General features: G+C 51.4%; 2 protein-coding genes across 2 annotated transcripts; both read right to left on the bottom strand.

Moving 5' to 3' along the window:
* Positions 1–6835: 6835 nt before the first annotated feature.
* Positions 6836–7801, bottom strand: LOC135398606 (uncharacterized). Its single transcript, XM_064629992.1, has one exon. The coding sequence runs from the start codon at positions 7799–7801 to the stop codon at positions 6836–6838; it is 966 nt and encodes a 321-aa protein (XP_064486062.1).
* Positions 7802–13156: 5355 nt separating this feature from the next.
* LOC135398607 (uncharacterized) lies at positions 13157–17878 on the bottom strand. The gene has a single exon (XM_064629993.1). The coding sequence runs from the start codon at positions 17876–17878 to the stop codon at positions 13157–13159; it is 4722 nt and encodes a 1573-aa protein (XP_064486063.1).
* Positions 17879–18121: the final 243 nt, after the last annotated feature.

Genomic DNA, 18121 nt, shown 5'->3' on the forward strand with positions numbered 1-18121 from the left:
TAGGGTAGGGTAGGGTAGGGTAGGGTAGGGTAGGGTAGGTTAGGTTAGGTTAGGTTAGGTTAGGTTAGGTTAGGGTAGGGTAGGGTAGGTTAGGGTAGGGTAGGGTAGGGTAGGGTAGGGTAGGGTAGGGTAGGTTAGGGTAGGGTAGGGTAGGTTAGGGTAGGGTAGGGTAGGGCAGGGCAGGGCAGGTCAGGTCAGGTCAGCTTAGCTTAGCTTAGCTTAGGGACACACATAGGTTACCTTGGGACATATTTCGTTCCCGTGAGAGTCCTGTACGAGGGTCAGTTAGGTTAGGTGTTCTGGCATATTTCGTTCGCGTAGGAGTTCGAGACGGGGGAATAACACCGGTGCATGCGCAATAGAGCGGAAATGAGGTAACTAAGGTAACTAAGGTAAGGTGAAGTACAAAGTACAGCAGAAATTGAGGAAGCAATAACCGGGCCGGTGAGTAGCGCCACCGCAGAATTGCACGGCATCCTAAAAGCTCTGCGGCACATTGGCAGCTCTCCCGCGAACAAATGTGTCGTCTGTACAGACTCCAAGGTAGCCGTGGAAACCATCAGAAAACAGAACCGCGACGACCTGCTCGTGTACAATATTGCAAAAGCCTTCACCTCTACTGCAAGAAACGGACACACAGTCTCTCTGCAGTGGGTTCCTTCACACTGCGGAATGCCAGGAAATGAAAACCAAGCAGACTACCAGCAAAACCAAGTTGTCTAAAATCCCTTTTTCCGAGTCAGATGCGAAGAGGTCACTCAGAAAATCCACAAGTAGAAGATCAAACAGGTCATGGAAACATGCCCAGCGGGAGTCCGATTACATGACCCACATCACCCCGACTCACAAACAGTCATCCCACACGACAAGGGCCGAAGCCTCGAGATAGCTATTCACCGGATCCGTCTTGGTGCTTTATATTAGAGCACTGCACGGGCCCGGGCTTACCCGAAAGCTCGGCCCGGCCCGGGCTTTGCGTTTTTTTATGCGGGCCTGGGCCGTGCTCGGGTTTCAGCCACCGGGCCCGGGTCGGGTACGGGCTCGACAACGGCGACCATGGTCGGGCATGTACGCGAACATATCTGGCGAGACTGGACAGCTGAATTTTAATGTCTTTTTTTTTCATTGGGTGTGGTGTATCATGGTATTCTCATATGAGAACTATCACTTTATTATATGTGATCATGCTTATTTCGTGTAATGGGTCTGGATTTCACACGTGCACTCACACATATTTGGGGACGTTTGGTGTGGCGGGCGCGCTGAGCAAGCCCGGAACGAGGGCAGGGCAGGGCAGGGCAGGGCAGGGCAGGGCAGGGCAGGGCAGGGTAGGGTAGGGTAGGGTAGGGTAGGGTAGGGTAGGGTAGGGTAGGTTAGGTTAGGTTAGGTTAGGTTAGGTTAGGGTAGGGTAGGATAGGTTAGGTTAGGTTAGGTTAGGTTAGGTTAGGTGAGGTTAGGGTAGGGTAGGGTAGGGTAGGGTAGGGCAGGGCAGGGCAGGGCAGGGCAGGTCAGGTCAGGTCAGGTCAGGTCAGCTTAGCTTAGCTTAGCTTAGCTTAGGGACACACATAGGTTACCTTGGGACATATTTCGTTCCCGTGAGAGTCCTGTACGAGGGTAAGTTAGGTTAGGTGTTCTGGCATATTTCGTTCGCGTAGGAGTTCGAGACGGGGGAATAACACCGGTGCATGCGCAATAGAGCGGAAATGAGGTAACTAAGGTAACTAAGGTAAGGTGAAGTACAAAGTACAGCAGAAATTGAGGAAGCAATAACCGGGCCGGTGAGTAGCGCCACCGCAGAATTGCACGGCATCCTAAAAGCTCTGCGGCACATTGGCAGCTCTCCCGCGAACAAATGTGTCGTCTGTACAGACTCCAAGGTAGCCGTGGAAACCATCAGAAAACAGAACCCCGACGACCTGCTCGTGTACAATATTGCAAAAGCCTTCACCTCTACTGCAAGAAACGGACACACAGTCTCTCTGCAGTGGGTTCCTTCACACTGCGGAATGCCAGGAAATGAAAACCAAGCAGACTACCAGCAAAACCAAGTTGTCTAAAATCCCTTTTTCCGAGTCAGATGCGAAGAGGTCACTCAGAAAATCCACAAGTAGAAGATCAAACAGGTCATGGAAACATGTCCAGCGGGAGTCCGATTACATGACCCACATCACCCCGACTCACAAACAGTCATCCCACACGACAAGGGCCGAAGCCTCGAGATAGCTATTCACCGGATCCGTCTTGGTGCTTTATATTAGAGCACTGCACGGGCCCGGGCTTACCCGAAAGCTCGGCCCAGCCCGGGCTTTGCGTTTTTTATGCGGGCCTGGGCCGGGCTCGGGTTTCAGCCACCGGGCCCGGCTCGGGTACGGGCTCGACAACGGCGACCATGGTCGGGCATGTACGCGAACATATCTGGCGAGACTGGACAGCTGAATTTTAATGTCTTTTTTTTTTCATTGGGTGCGGTGTATCATGGTATTCTCATATGAGAACTATCACTTTATTATATGTGATCATGCTTATTTCGTGTAATGGGTCTGGATTTCACACGTGCACTCACACATATTTGGGGACGTTTGGTGTGGCGGGCGCGCTGAGCAAGCCCGGAACGAGGGCAGGGCAGGGCAGGGCAGGGCAGGGCAGGGCAGGGCAGGGTAGGGTAGGGTAGGGTAGGGTAGGGTAGGTTAGGTTAGGTTAGGTTAGGTTAGGTTAGGTTAGGTTAGGGTAGGGTAGGGTAGGGTAAGGTAGGTTGGGTTAGGTTAGGTTAGGTTAGGTTAGGTTAGGTTAGGTTAGGTTAGGGTAGGGTAGGTTAGGGTAGGGTAGGTTAGGTTAGGTTAGGTTAGGTTAGGTTAGGTTAGGTTAGGTTAGGGTAGGGTAGGGTAGGGTAGGGTAGGTTAGGGTAGGGTAGGGTAGGGTAGGGCAGGGCAGGGCAGGTTAGGTCAGGTCAGGTCAGGTCAGGTCAGCTTAGCTTAGCTTAGCTTAGCTTAGGGACACACATAGGTTACCTTGGGACATATTTCGTTCCCGTGAGAGTCCTGTATGAGGGTCAGTTAGGTTAGGTGTTCTGGCATATTTCGTTCGCGTAGGAGTTCGAGACGGGGGAATAACACCGGTGCATGCGCAATAGAGCGGAAATGAGGTAACTAAGGTAACTAAGGTAAGGTGAAGTACAAAGTACAGCAGAAATTGAGGAAGCAATAACCGGGCCGGTGAGTAGCGCCACCGCAGAATTGCACGGCATCCTAAAAGCTCTGCGGCACATTGGCAGCTCTCCCGCGAACAAATGTGTCGTCTGTACAGACTCCAAGGTAGCCGTGGAAACCATCAGAAAACAGAACCCCGACGACCTGCTCGTGTACAATATTGCAAAAGCCTTCACCTCTACTGCAAGAAACGGACACACAGTCTCTCTGCAGTGGGTTCCTTCACACTGTGGAATGCCAGGAAATGAAAACCAAGCAGACTACCAGCAAAACCAAGTTGTCTAAAATCCCTTTTTCCGAGTCAGATGCGAAGAGGTCACTCAGAAAATCCACAAGTAGAAGATCAAACAGGTCATGGAAACATGTCCAGCGGGACTCCGATTACATGACCCACATCACCCCGACTCACAAACAGTCATCCCACACGACAAGGGCCGAAGCCTCGAGATAGCTATTCACCGGATCCGTCTTGGTGCTTTATATTAGAGCACTGCACGGGCCCGGGCTTACCCGAAAGCTCGGCCCGGCCCGGGCTTTGCGTTTTTTATGCGGGCCTGGGCCGGGCTCGGGTTTCAGCCACCGGGCCCGGGTCGGGTACGGGCTCGACAACGGCGACCATGGTCGGGCATGTACGCGAACATATCTGGCGAGACTGGACAGCTGAATTTTAATGTCTTTTTTTTTTTCATTGGGTGTGGTGTATCAGGGTATTCTCATATGAGAACTATCACTTTATTATATGTGATCATGCTTATTTCGTGTAATGGGTCTGGATTTCACACGTGCACTCACACATATTTGGGGACGTTTGGTGTGGCGGGCGCGCTGAGCAAGCCCGGAACGAGGGCAGGGCAGGGCAGGGCAGGGCAGGGTAGGGTAGGGTAGGGTAGGGTAGGGTAGGGTAGGGTAGGTTAGGTTAGGTTAGGTTAGGTTAGGTTAGGTTAGGTTAGGGTAGGGTAGGGTAGGGTAGGGTAGGTTAGGTTAGGTTAGGGTAGGGTAGGGTAGGGTAGGGCAGGGCAGGGCAGGGCAGGTCAGGTCAGGTCAGGTCAGGTCAGCTTAGCTTAGCTTAGCTTAGCTTAGGGACACACATAGGTTACCTTGGGACATATTTCGTTCCCGTGAGAGTCCTGTACGGGGGTCAGTTAGGTTAGGTGTTCTGGCATATTTCGTTCGCGTAGGAGTTCGAGACGGGGGAATAACACCGGTGCATGCGCAATAGAGCGGAAATGAGGTAACTAAGGTAACTAAGGTAAGGTGAAGTACAAAGTACAGCAGAAATTGAGGAAGCAATAACCGGGCCGGTGAGTAGCGCCACCGCAGAATTGCACGGCATCCTAAAAGCTCTGCGGCACATTGGCAGCTCTCCCGCGAACAAATGTGTCGTCTGTACAGACTCCAAGGTAGCCGTGGAAACCATCAGAAAACAGAACCCCGACGACCTGCTCGTGTACAATATTGCAAAAGCCTTCACCTCTAGTGCAAGAAACGGACACACAGTCTCTCTGCAGTGGGTTCCTTCACACTGCGGAATGCCAGGAAATGAAAACCAAGCAGTCTACCAGCAAAACCAAGTTGTCTAAAATCCCTTTTTCCGAGTCAGATGCGAAGAGGTCACTCAGAAAATCCACAAGTAGAAGATCAAACAGGTCATGGAAACATGTCCAGCGGGAGTCCGATTACATGACCCACATCACCCCGACTCACAAACAGTCATCCCACACGACAAGGGCCGAAGCCTCGAGATAGCTATTCACCGGATCCGTCTTGGTGCTTTATATTAGAGCACTGCACGGGCCCGGGCTTACCCGAAAGCTCGGCCCGGCCCGGGCTTTGCGTTTTTTATGCGGGCCTGGGCCGGGCTCGGGTTTCAGCCACCGGGCCCGGGTCGGGTACGGGCTCGACAACGGCGACCATGGTCGGGCATGTACGCGAACATATCTGGCGAGACTGGACAGCTGAATTTTAATGTCTTTTTGTTTTTTCATTGGGTGTGGTGTATCATGGTATTCTCATATGAGAACTATCACTTTATTATATGTGATCATGCTTATTTCGTGTAATGGGTCTGGATTTCACACGTGCACTCACACATATTTGGGGATGTTTGGTGTGGCGGGCGCGCTGAGCAAGCCCGGAACGAGGGCAGGGCAGGGCAGGTCAGGTCAGGTCATGTCAGGTCAGGTCAGGTCAGGTCAGGTTAGGTTAGGTTAGGGTAGGGTAGGGTAGGGTAGGGTAGGGTAGGGAAGGGTAGGGTAGGGTAGGGTAGGGTAGGGTAGGGTAGGGCAGGGCAGGGCAGGGCAGGGCAGGGCAGGGCAGGTCAGCTTAGCTTAGCTTAGCTTAGCTTAGGGACACACATAGGTTACCTTGGGACATATTTCGTTCCCGTGAGAGTCCTGTACGAGGGTCAGTTAGGTTAGGTGTTCTCACAGATTTCATTCGCGTGAGAGTCCGGCGCGAGGGTCAGTTAGGTTAGGTGTTCTGGCATATTTCGTTCGCGTAGGAGTTCGAGACGGGGGAATAACACCGGTGCATGCGCAATAGAGCGGAAATGAGTCTCTCTTGATCCGCAAGGTACATGGATATCGCCCACGCGCCACTGCGGGCTGCCTCCAAGCAAGCAAGCAAGCACCAAGCACAAAGCGGCTTGCCGGCAGAGAAGCACAGCCTGTAAAACACAGAGCGTACATCCTCACTCTCCACCAATTAGCTGCGTCCTTTTCCTCGCTGCGCTGTGCTCTTTCAATACATGGATTTGAATGGAGACCAGAGCAGAGACCAGAGCATGGCGCACGTCAAAAGAACCCCAGATGGTCCAAATTATCCGCATTCCTACCCTGCGGCATGTGCAACATGTGACCACATTGCGCAGACAAACCTTACGTGTAACATCACAGTACCACAGTACAATTTGTGCTTTTTAGTAAATCTAAATACGCCTCCGAGCCTCGAGAACACATAGATCTGAGGCGGGCTGGGACCGGGCCTGAGCATGGGAACAGTCGGGTACGGGCTGGGTCCTGGCCGGCGGAGTCGGGCTCGGACCGGGCTGGAAATCTATAGAAGACGTCGGACCCGGGCCGGGTGCGGGCCGTAGCAGCCGGGCCTTGGCCGGGCACGGGCCTGAAAATTAGGCCCGTGCAGTGCTCTACTTTATATACACCGCGACGACGAAGCACAGATTAGGCATTGTGGCCTCGAACATCTGGAGCAGATGCAAGGTGCCAGAGGACATACTTAACGTTGTAATGGAGTGCCCAGGCTACGAGCCAGCAAGAGCAAGACTGAAGCAATCCCTTCAAGCCCTCGATCAAAGGCCTTTCTCGTTTTGTAAAGTAATGGGGAGATGGCCTACACATGACCAAGAAGTTAAAGCTCTAGTAGTAGTAGTAGTAGAAGTAGCTGCGTTTTGGAGCTTGGTGACGCCCAAGTTTGGGGTCTGCTGCTCCATTTCTTTTAGTTGAGGAGTATGTTCCTCTTCTTCGCTTGTATGTCGGCTGGGGGGAGGGGGTTAGCTGGATTAGGTAGCTTGTTGATTATTACATTTATAGATCGCAGGAGGATCGTCCTTTGCACTTTGGATCTATCTGCTGATTGTCAACATGCGGAGTTTCTTCTTCAGTGGACCTGTCCTAATTTTTCTGCACGATTTGCGTTTCTTTGAGGAAGTCACACAGCACACTGAGTGCAATTTTTCGGTCTGAGCTTGTATTCCAATTGCCCATTATCTTGGCAAAGGTGAGAGGCGTGTGACTAAGCTTTCTTAGTTCCTTGTCTAATTGTTCACGTTCTTTGGAGAACTTCTTGCACTGAGTGATGACATGGTGGGTGGTATCGGGAAGCATACACGTTGAGCAGTCAGGAGAGTCTGCTTTGCCCTGCTTGAAGAGGACTGAGTTGGTTGGCAGGACTCCGAGACGTATGCGGTGAATCAATGTGGTGTATTCCCGTTTTATGTTGACAGGTATGGAATACTTGAGCTCTGGATCAATGTGTTTGATGTAATCTTCTGATCGCAGTGTTTTCAGCCAGAGTTTCTTCGCGTATACTTTAGTTTTGCTGTTGAGCAGGTTTACTGCATCTCCTTTAGTGAACGGGATAGGTGATCGTTTCTGGTGAGACAGGACCTCTTTTGCCAACTTGTCAGCTAGTTCATTTCCGTCGATACCACAGTGAGCTGGTACCCATTGTAGTTCGACACGGTGTCCTCTTTCGATTACATCTGAGTGATCAGTGTGAATCTTGTAGTGGAGCAAATGTGTCATGTCCGGTAGACATAGTCCCTGTAGAGCAGCTTTGGAGTCACTACAAATAATCCAGGAGCCGATTTCGCATGTCTTGATATAGGTGAGAGCTTTCAATATTCCATGCAGTTCTGCTGCTGTGGATGATGTCGTATGTGACAGCTTGTAGCTTTTTGAAATGTCTTCTCCATAAACTGCGCTGGTTGAGCAGAGTGCCGTAGTAGAACCATCCGTAAAAACCTTCTTTGCTGACGGGTGGGCTTCTTCCAGATAGCTCAGTGCAAGTTGCTTTAGCGCCATGGGTGGGAGGTCAGCTTTCCTTTTAATACCTGGGATTTGAGTCCTGATGGCCATGGTCGGCAGAAGCCACGGTGTCTTTTCACGAGTAAGGGTACGTTTTCTGCATTTTGGAAGAAACTTATAACTCCAAGGTGCCGATGCAATGCAGATTTTTTGCGATCTTGTATTTTTTTAACCAAGTGGTGCTGAGTGTGCCTGGTGATGATTCGGATCAGATGGCGTCGGGTTTCTCTTTTCCGATGTGCTTCGAGTGGATGTTCTTTTGCCTCGACAAGTACCAACTGTGACCGCACTGTTTTCGGAACTCCGAGGACTATTCTTGCACTGCGAGCATAGATAGCTTCTAGGGTGTGTTCCTGCTTCGCGGAGAGGTTCTGTATGACGGGGAGGCTGTAGTGTATACTTTGCCTGATCAAAGAATTATGCAAAGCTGCCAATGTTTGCGTGTTTCCCCAACGGTAGCCTCCGAGATATTTCATTAAGTTCATGTAAGCGTTGCATTTGTTGTTCAGGCGCTTAACCTCGTTTGTCCAGGACATCATTCTGTTAATGTGAACACCGAGGAATCTGTGTGTAGTGACTCGCTTGATGGGTTCTCCTTGCAAGGTAAGCTTGATGTTGCCGCGACGCTTGCGGGTGAAAGGGAGATATACAGTTTTTTCAGTAGACACGTCCATGCCTCGTTCTTCAAAGCACACTTTCATATGAGGGACCACGGATATATGTTGCTGATCCATCATTGAGTATACAAAGGTTGTGCTTACGGATTAGGAGTTCCACCTCTCGGCCCCGCTTGGTTAGCCTGGCACCTCCCCAGAGGGGCGAGTGAGCATTAAAGTCGCCACACACTATAAACGGCTTCTGAAGACTGGCCAATAGGCTGTCAAGGGAGTTGACTTGGAACGTGGAAGATGGCGGGATGTACACATTTGCTACAGTGTAGCTAACCTTCCTGATCTTGATCTTGCATATAATATATTCTATGTCCTTTTGGCAGTGACCTTGTATTTTGCTGCTCGATAATGTCCGATGTACTGCCAGTGCTGCCCGGGATACTCCCGCAGAAGAGTGATACAGTTCATATTGCGAGATGCGAAATGTTGTGTCTATGAGTGGTTCTGATAGGGCAAGTACTGGGACAGGGTAGCGGTACAAAAAATTCTTTATGTCTCCAATCTTTTGTTTGAGTCCACGAGAGTTCCACTGCATGATAAAAGCACTGTTATATATCCTATTCATGACTGGTGTGAACGAGTGTCTTGTACAGGATTGGCTCAAAGGCTAGAACGCGCTGGACTTCGGGGAGGTCCTTGGCATTGGGAAGAGCAGCCATTACGGCCTTCAGAGCAGCAAACAGGAACGGCACTATGTAGACAACAAAGTCCGTGTCCTGGGACTTCTTCGGATCGAGCGGGACATTGCTCGCAGTTGGTGGCGGGGGAGGAGGAATTTTGGGGCACGGTTTTTGGACTTTCGATGTGACCGTGGCCCTGTCCTTCTTCCAGGCGTTAACTTGGGGCTGCTGTTTTGGCTGTTGAGGTTTAGGTTTCCGATCGCGTGGTGGCAATGGGGGCCTTCCCAACTCATTGGCTGACGGGAAGACGTGGAAAGTCACTTGAGTAACACGCTTGTTGGTTTGGCTGTTGAGTACTCTCTGGTTGGCGAACCATCTTGCGATTCAATGATCCACTATTTGCTGCCCCTGAGATTCCATCATACGCTAGCTGTTTGAGGGCTTCGACGGCTGCGCGTCGACACGGACATCCTCCGTATGTTGCTGCATGTGGACTGTTACAATTCGCGCAGCGGCGTTCCCGCCTACATGTGCAGTCCTTGTGACTGTGCGGTCCAGCGCAGGATTTACATTTCTGCGTTCCTCTGCAGTTTTTGGCTATATGTCCAAAGCGGAGACACTTATAGCATTGTGTTGGGGATAGAAATTCCCGAACCTTGAAAGTGTTGAATCCTAGGGTAACCTCTTCAGGCATGGACATGTCTGATCTGAATGTGATAATCACACTGTCGTATTGCCTGACTCTTGTGACACCTGTTTCGTCGGTGTTAAAGCCTCGCTACCGGCGGACTTCGATAGCCCCGACTGGCTTTAGAAAGTCCAGTAATTGCTCATCCGTATAGGGAATGCGGAGACCAGTGATCTTTCCAACATTTCTTGCATAAGACTCTGGTATTCGGGTAGTTACAGCCACATTCGCAATGCTTGTAAGTGCCAGGAGCGCTTTCGCAGCTGTGGGCGACGCCACAGTAATAATGAGGCTACCATCTCGGGAGATGCGATTGCTTTTAATTCGCTCTTGGGTCGCCTTCATGACATCGCTGGCTATTGTGTTGGGGTTCACTTGTAGGAACGAGACATCTGCTTTTACTGGTCGCAGTATGACAGGAATACCAGACTTTCTGTTCTTCTTTGCAACAACAGTTACAAGTCCTTCATCGTCTTCCATTTGGTTGTTGCCTTCAAGGTTTTCTTCACGTGATAATAACGGACTTTGACAGCGTGAATTCGTTTCAGATGGAGACTGGCTCTCATCTGTTCTGAAGCGCTTGCACGCAGCAGATGACCTACCGCTATTAGCATCTCGCAGCGATGGATCCATGAGGGTCGGTACGGCTAATCCTTCCGAGGTGTCCTGCATGCTTCGGCTAAAAGCCCACAGGTCGTTGCAAACGACCTGACTGAAAACTGCTGTTCAAACTGAAACTAGGCCTAACGTAGGAGCTCGAACAAATGTCGTCTTCACTCGTCAGTATCTTCTTCTTCTGTTAAAGCTCTAAAGGCACTTTGCGCCTTCCTAAGAGATAGCAGTGTAGTGCTAGACTAACGAGACCAGACAACAACATGGCGGTGGAATTGCCAGGTCAGAGCGAGAGCTCGGGCTGAGCGAGGCAAGGCTATTTATTATTCGCGCCTTGATGTGATGGCGCTGGCAATGCCGCCACAGGGCCTCCCCCCTAGCCAAGCGCTGGAAGCTGGCGAATAGAAACGAGCTTGGGAGCCCAAGTGACTTGTCGGGGCGGTCTGAGTCGGGGAGACAGCCGAGGAGGCGACGGTGGGGGAAGAGTAGTTGGAGCAGTGAGCGGACAGCTTGCCGTGGAGGGTGAGTCGTAGAGTAGCTCCACGGAGAAGGAGGGCGGCAGCGGTGGTACAGCGTCGACGTATGCCGGCTTAAGCCGTTCTAAGGCAACAGTGTCCTCGCGTCCATTCAGCTGAATGGTGTAAAAGTTGGGTGAACGGCGCAGCACGAGGTGAGGGCCTGTGTGGGGCGGTTGCAGGGGCTTCCGTACAGCGTCACAGCGCACAAAGACATGTGTGCAGGAGGCGAGGTCGGGATGCTGGAAGGCCGAGGACACACGCGAGGGCCGAGATGTTGCTGGACGAAGGGCGGCCATAGTACGGCGGAGCCGCGAAACGTAGTCAGCTGGTGAGAGAGCAGTGCTGCCTGGCAACGGGCAAATGAGATCTCCGGGGAGGCCTAGGGACGTGCCGTATACCATCTCGGCGACGGAGCAGCCTATGTCAGGTTTGAAGGTGGAACGGATCCCCAGGAGCGCGAGCGGTATGACTTCTGGCCAGGGTGTTTCGGGAGCAGCCCGGAGGGCAACCTTGAGCTGTCTGTGGAAGCGCTCCACGAGGCCGTTTGACGCCGGGTGGTAGGCAGTCGTTCGAATCCGCTTGCAGCCCAGTGTGTTGACGAGTCTAGAGAAGAGGGCGGACTCGAACTGGGGACCTCGGTCTGACGTGATGATAGAGGGTACACCGAAGCGCGACACCCAGGTGTTCAAGAGGGCGGCTGCAACTGTGGATGCAGTGGCGTCGGGTACCGGTACAGCCTCGGGCCAACGGGTGAAGCGGTCAATGATGGTGAAGATGTAACGATAGCCGGATGATATTGGGAGTGGTCCCACCAAGTCGATGTGGATGTGAGCGAAGCGGCTGTCTGGCACAGGAAACTCAGAATGGTGGAGGCGGGTGTGCCTGTGAACCTTAGTCCGCTGACACGGAATGCAGGCTTGAACCCAGCGCTTGATGTCCTTGTTCATGAAGGGCCAGACGTAGCGCCGAGAAATGAGTTCTTGAGTTGCGCGTATGCCAGGATGGGACAATGAATGATAGGTCGAGAAGACTTCTCGTCGAAGTGCCGCCGGAACAAATGGGCGGGGTCGACCTTGTGACGTGTCGCACGCGACAGGCTGTGTAGCGCCTGGCAGGTCGACATCCTCTATGGTTAAGGAAGACGAAGGGTCACTTCTGAAAGATGCGAGTTCTTGATCGGATGATTGGGCCTGGGCCAGTGCGTCGAGGAGCGAAGACTGACAGGACTGACAGGTTGTCCCAATGAAGTTGACGCGACTGAGAGCGTCCGCCACCACATTATCTGCACCACTGATGTGCTGAACGTCTGTGGTGAACTCCGAGATGAATGCGAGGTGGCGGGTCTCACGAGGGGTGTAGCTTGTGCTGCATGAAGAAAATGCGTAGACGAGGGGCTTATGATCGGTGAATACAGTGAATTGTCGGCCCTCCAAGAAATGGCGAAAGTGCTTGACGGTGAGATATATGGCCAGGAGCTCGCGACCGAAGGCACTGTAGCGAGTCTCCTGGGGCTTCATCTTGCGTGAAAAGAATGCTAGAGGGCGCCAAGCGCCAGAGATACGCTGTTGGAGGACGGCGCCGACAGCTGTGCTGGATGCATCGACCATGATGGACGTTGGGGCGTCGTGTTGAGGATGGAATAGAAGGGACGATGAAGCGATTGCCTGTTTGATTGCTTGGAAGGCAGCTGCCGCTTCAGGGGTCCAAACCAGCACAGAGTGTTTCGAGCGCTTGGTGGCGAGCAGAGCTTCGAGGGGACTCAGTTTGGCCGCGCATGATGGCACAAAGCGTCTGTAAAAATTCACCAGCCCCAAGAATTGTCGTAGTTTGGTCACGGAAGCGGGCTGCGGGAAGACTTGAATGGTGTAAAGTCGCGCCCGGATCCTAGCAGAAGAACTCCTACCTCTAGAACAGCATATTTATTCTACGAGTACAGATACAACGTTCTACCGTTCGAGCCCATAAGAAAAAAAATGTTAAAAAACAAAAAACGTCATCTTCCTCTTCTAGTCATTGTTTTCTTCCTCTTCGTCGTACAGTCATTTCTTCACACTGCAAGATCCTTCACACACACCCCGAAGAAATGTTCAGTACATTACACCTCGAGTTTATATAGCAGATCTCCAGGCCGTAGCACTGTGGTTCGATCTGACATGCGGACCTCGAAAGCCCGTGTTTTTCCATCTTTGCCTGGAAAGCTTCGTATTATTTGTCCCGTCGATCATCCTTGTCTCTTCTTTCTGTCATCGCGGACGATCACGATGTCATCCACTTGAAGTTGTCCTCCTTTGCTTTTGTTATGAAAGTTCCTGAGCTCCGTGAGATATTCCGCGGACCATCTCTTCCAGAAGGTATTCAAATTCTCTGCCCGTTTCAGCCACATTATCTGTAGAGTACTGCCACTGCTCTCTGGTACCATCGCTAGCTTTGGTGTTCGGTAGCGTTGTCAATCGCTTTCCCGTCAGGAATGCCGATGGACACAGTGGATGCGTACCTTCCCCCTCATACACGAATGTTATTGGACGAGAATTCAGGACGGCTTCGACTTCTGTGAGAATGGTATTGAGTTCGGCTTCCTTCAGACATCTTGCGCCGATCGTCTTCTTCAAGGTGACTTTCACCGATCGTACTAGACGTTCGTAGAAGCCACCCCACCATGGGGCATATGGTACGTTATACTGCCACTCTACTCTCCATTCAGCAATCTTCTCTTCGATTTCATGACCGTGTGTCACATCCCATAAATTTCTAATCTCCTTGTTGCTCTTGCGGAAAGCCTTGGCATTGTCGCTATAGACAACTTTGGGTATTCCTCGCCGCGCTACGAACCGCCGGAACGCCAGTAGAAATGCGGTCGCTGACATTGCTTCTACAAGTTCAAGGTGAACGGCTCTGGTCACTGCACACACAAAAATTACGAAGTATGCCTCCTTTGCTGAACGTTGTGCCTTTATCCACACTGGCCCGGCAAAGTCGAGTCCTGTTACTGCGAACGGCTCTGACTGTGTCACCCTCGTTGATGGCAGAGGAGCCGTTTCTTGTCTCGCAGCCCTTACATTGTATCGTTGGCAGACGACGCATTTCTTCAAGATGCTCTTGATCAACTGTCGCGCGTGCACAATCCAGAACTTTTCCCTTAATTGGACGAGTGTGTCTCTTACTCCTGCATGAAGCAGATCCCAGTGGCACTGCCTGATCAGCGGTTCCGCATAATGATTCTTCTTTGGTAGGACGACGGGGTGTTTCTGATCATACGGCAAATCACTGTGATGTAGCCGACCTGCTACTCTCAGTACGCCACTGGTGTCCATAAACAACTTGCTGCCTTGCAATGTTGACCATGTTGGTAATGGCTTGTTACTCAGCACAGCCGCTATTTCTTCTGGAAAGGCTTTCCCTTGCACAAATTTGATACAACACTCTTCGGCACGTTGCAACTCCTGCGCTGTCAGGGGTCCGGTAGTGTAACTTTTCTTTGTAGCGTTCCCTCTGAATCGCAAAATCCAGGCCACAACCCGATGTAACCTTCTCACAGAGCTGTACCTTTCCATCTCTATGACGTCTTCCGTCTCTGTAGTCAGCGTTTGCAGAACTTTTGTTTTCTTCTCCTCCAATTCGTTTCTCTCAAGGTCATCGTCCATGTTCCACACAGGCCATTCGCTGTCGCTTCGAGTCATCCAGCTTGGTCCTGACCACCACAGCTCGCTTTCAGTCATCATCTTTGCTTGCATTCCTCTGGTCAGTAGATCTGCTGGGTTTTCTTTGCCCTTGCAATACTTCCATCCATCTATTTGAGTAAGCCTCTGAATTTCTTGTACCCGGTTTTGCACGAACTGCTTCCAGCGCTGTGGATCCCCACGTATCCAGCAAAGCGCTATTCTGGAATGTGTCCAAAAGTGAAGTCGAACTGGACTGATTTCAGTGATGTAGGAGACAAGCCTTGCTCCCACTAGACATGCCATCAACTCCAGTCGAGGTATTGTCAGCTCTTTTATTGGGGCGAGCCTTGACTTTGCCATCAGCATCGCTGCGGTTCTTGTTCCACAAGAGTCTTCCATAACTGTGTACGCTACCGCACCGTACGCTGTAGGACTCGCATCACAAAACATGTGTATCTCTGTATGTACCACGTCATTGTCCTTGTCTCGGCCATAGTACCTCGGTACTCTTATGTCTGGTAGATCCTGTAGTTCGGAGCCCCACCGGATCCACGTTGTTTGAAGATCTGTAGGTAAAATGTCTTCCCATCCAATCTTGCGCTTCCACAACAGTTGGAAAAGGATTTTACCACGGATCGTAAACGGTGCCAACATTCCCAGTGGATCATATAGGCGGGCTATGATCTGCAAGACACGTCGTTTCGTGTCGCCACCTTCATGGTGTAGACTCCACAAGTCGCTCATGCCAAATGTTAAAACGTCCGTGTCCGGCAACCACGATATTCCTAGAACTTTCTGCATATCCTTGGGATCACCCAATGCCCGTTCGCCCGACTCTGCCTGAAGGGACTCGCGCACGTCGCTATGATTTGTTGCCCACTTATGAAGCCTCATTTTCGCTTGTTCAAAGATCGCCGTCGCTTCTTTTGCGATCTTCTGTGCTTCCTGTACGTCATTTGCTCCGGTTATAAGATCATCCACGTACATGTGGCTACTAAGGAGTCGTGCTGTTTCTGGATATTCCTCTTCCATCATCTTGAAGTGGCTGCGCAAAGTAGCCGCGAGCAAAAACGGGCTTGCCGTCGTGCCGAAGGGAACCCTCGTCATCCTCCAGCTTTCTACCGGTGGTAGTGGCATTCCCGCTTCTGGTTTTGTCTCATACCACAAATACCGTAAGGCGTTTCTGTCCTCTTCCCTCACGGTTATTTGCAAAAAGGCTTTTTCTACATCGGCCACCAAGGCGATCTTATGGACCCGGAAATTCAGCAGTAATCCCACGACGTCCGGATTTAAATTCGGTCCAGCTTCTAGGCACTGGTTAAGCGATTTTGTTGAGCCGCAACTGGATGAGCAATCGAACACCACCCCAGTCTTAGTCATACTACTAGATTCTCTCAAAATGGCTTGATGTGGCATATAGTACACGACGCTTTGTCCTTCGTCAACTTCGTCAACCACTCTTTCTGCCATGCTGTTATCACTGTACATCCGGATCGCTTCGTCATACCTCTTCAGCAACTCTTCGTTGCGAGCCAATCTCCTAGTTAACTGTGTGAGCCTCTTCAATGCCACTCCTTTGTTGTTTCCCAAATTCGGCGTCGACTTGTACGGGAGCGCAACTTCATAGCGCCCTCCATTTTGTGTCACACTTTGGAAGAACCGACGTAGTACCGGATTCTCTTGTTCGTCATCCATGTGTGGAACCACGCCAATGGATTCGAGCTGCCAAAACTTTTCTAGCGTCGAATTCCCATCGTCTTCGTCTACGGACAGTCTGAGCACCAACGTTTGATTGCAATGCTGAATTGTCCCTGCTCTAGGTGACACTCCATGTATCATCCAGCCGATCCGTGTCTCCACTGCTCTTATGCTGCTGCCTAGTCGTACAATCCTTCCAGTCACTAGATCCCAGTACTGATCGGTGCCTATGAGAACCTGTATTTCCTCTTCATTTTCTGGACACACCAGCTGCTGGACTGGAAGGTTCTTCGCTCTCATTTTGTCAATTATGAAGGAGCATGGCGTAGGTGTGTTTTGGCCACTGATGACGTCGGTGACTAGCGCTTCCATGTCGTACTCATTGCCACCCTGTAGACTGAGAAGCGTTATGGATACTCTCCGAAACGTTCTTTCTTCTTGTCGTCCCCCAAAGACTCCTACTTTCAGTCGTTCTTGGCCGACTGTCTCACACTTCAAATTTTGGGCGGTTCGTTGGGTAACAAATGTCCTTTGACTGCCCGTGTCGAACATTATCTTGCCTTTGCTCGCTCCCCCCGGACCTTTACACCAAGCGACTACTGTCTGTAGTATAGTCTCTGGGCCTTTGGTGCGTCGAGTCAGCTCTAAACTGAACTGCGACGATTCCGACGTCGACTTGTCTGTGCTGAGCGAGCTGTCTCCCCTGGGACTACACACAGAAGCAGCATGTCTTCCTTGACACTTACTGCACTCTACTTTACGCCAACACCTCATGGATACGTGGTTGGGCAAGGTGCACCTGAAGCATCGCCCTCCTTCTTTGAGCTTGCGTAGCTTTTCTTCTACTGAAACCGTCGCTTGGCACTCAGCCGTCTTGTGATCCTTTGCTTTGCAGAAAAAACATTCCGAGTATTCCTCTGCTGTGTGAAGCAACGTTGACGTCGATGACGGCCTCTTGGCTCTCTTCGCGTGTGTCTTAACTTCTCTGTCCTTGTGTGATCCCGCCGGCTCTTTCCTGTCTCCCTCACGCGTAAAGATCGAGCTTTCGCGACTCTCTACTTCTACCCTGAGGAAGACCAAAAAGTTATTCAGTTTGACAACATGCTGGCTGCTTGCACGCGCTGAGGTGTTGTCGTCGCCGGCCTCTTGGCCGCTCCTGCTCTGGCTCGTTGTTCCAGCTTCTGCCTGCAATGCCCCTTTGTTGAAGTCGACCACCAACTCTTGAGGTAGTCGAAGTATAATTGAATACAGCATGGATGCGAACGACTCTTCGGGTACACCCAGTGCCTTCAATGCTCTCACATGTGACACGACTCCGTCGTATAGCTTTCTCAGTCCTCTCACATCGTGCTGTGCTCTCACCGGTTGCAGGTTAGTAAGTCTGCTCATGTGATCTTCAATCTGAAGCGTCTCGTTCCCAAAACGTCGTTTGAGGATCTCCAGAGCATCGTCGTAACATCTCTCCGTCGGCGGCAACCCGGCGATAGCTGATGCCGCTTCCCCTGTAAGCGCTGCTCTTAAATAGTGGAACTTGTCGCACGTGGATAGCCTTTGATTGTCGTGGACCATTTGGCGAAACTGCTCCCAGAACGCGAACCAGTCCCTCCTTTGTCCGTTAAATTTGAAGAGATCCAGCTTCGGCAGCTTCCCGTGCTGGTTCATCCTTCCAGCGTTCTCCGCCTGTCTCGACCCTGACACCCTGACTGACGTTCTGACGTCCGACTTATGGCCGTAGAATTTCGCTCGAGCCTGAACTGTAGCCGTGCGAGCAATGCAGTTGCCCCGTCGATATACTTGAAGCCCTCTTGCTGCTCCGCGTCGACGTCTCCCTCTGACCACAAAGGCTCCAGCTCAGCGTCCACTTTCTCCAAATTCTCTGTCTGTTTCTTTATCCTAGCAACAAGT

The sequence above is a fragment of the Ornithodoros turicata genome, chromosome 6 (genome assembly GCF_037126465.1).
Source record: "Ornithodoros turicata isolate Travis chromosome 6, ASM3712646v1, whole genome shotgun sequence".
NCBI classification, from domain to species: Eukaryota; Metazoa; Arthropoda; class Arachnida; order Ixodida; family Argasidae; genus Ornithodoros; species Ornithodoros turicata.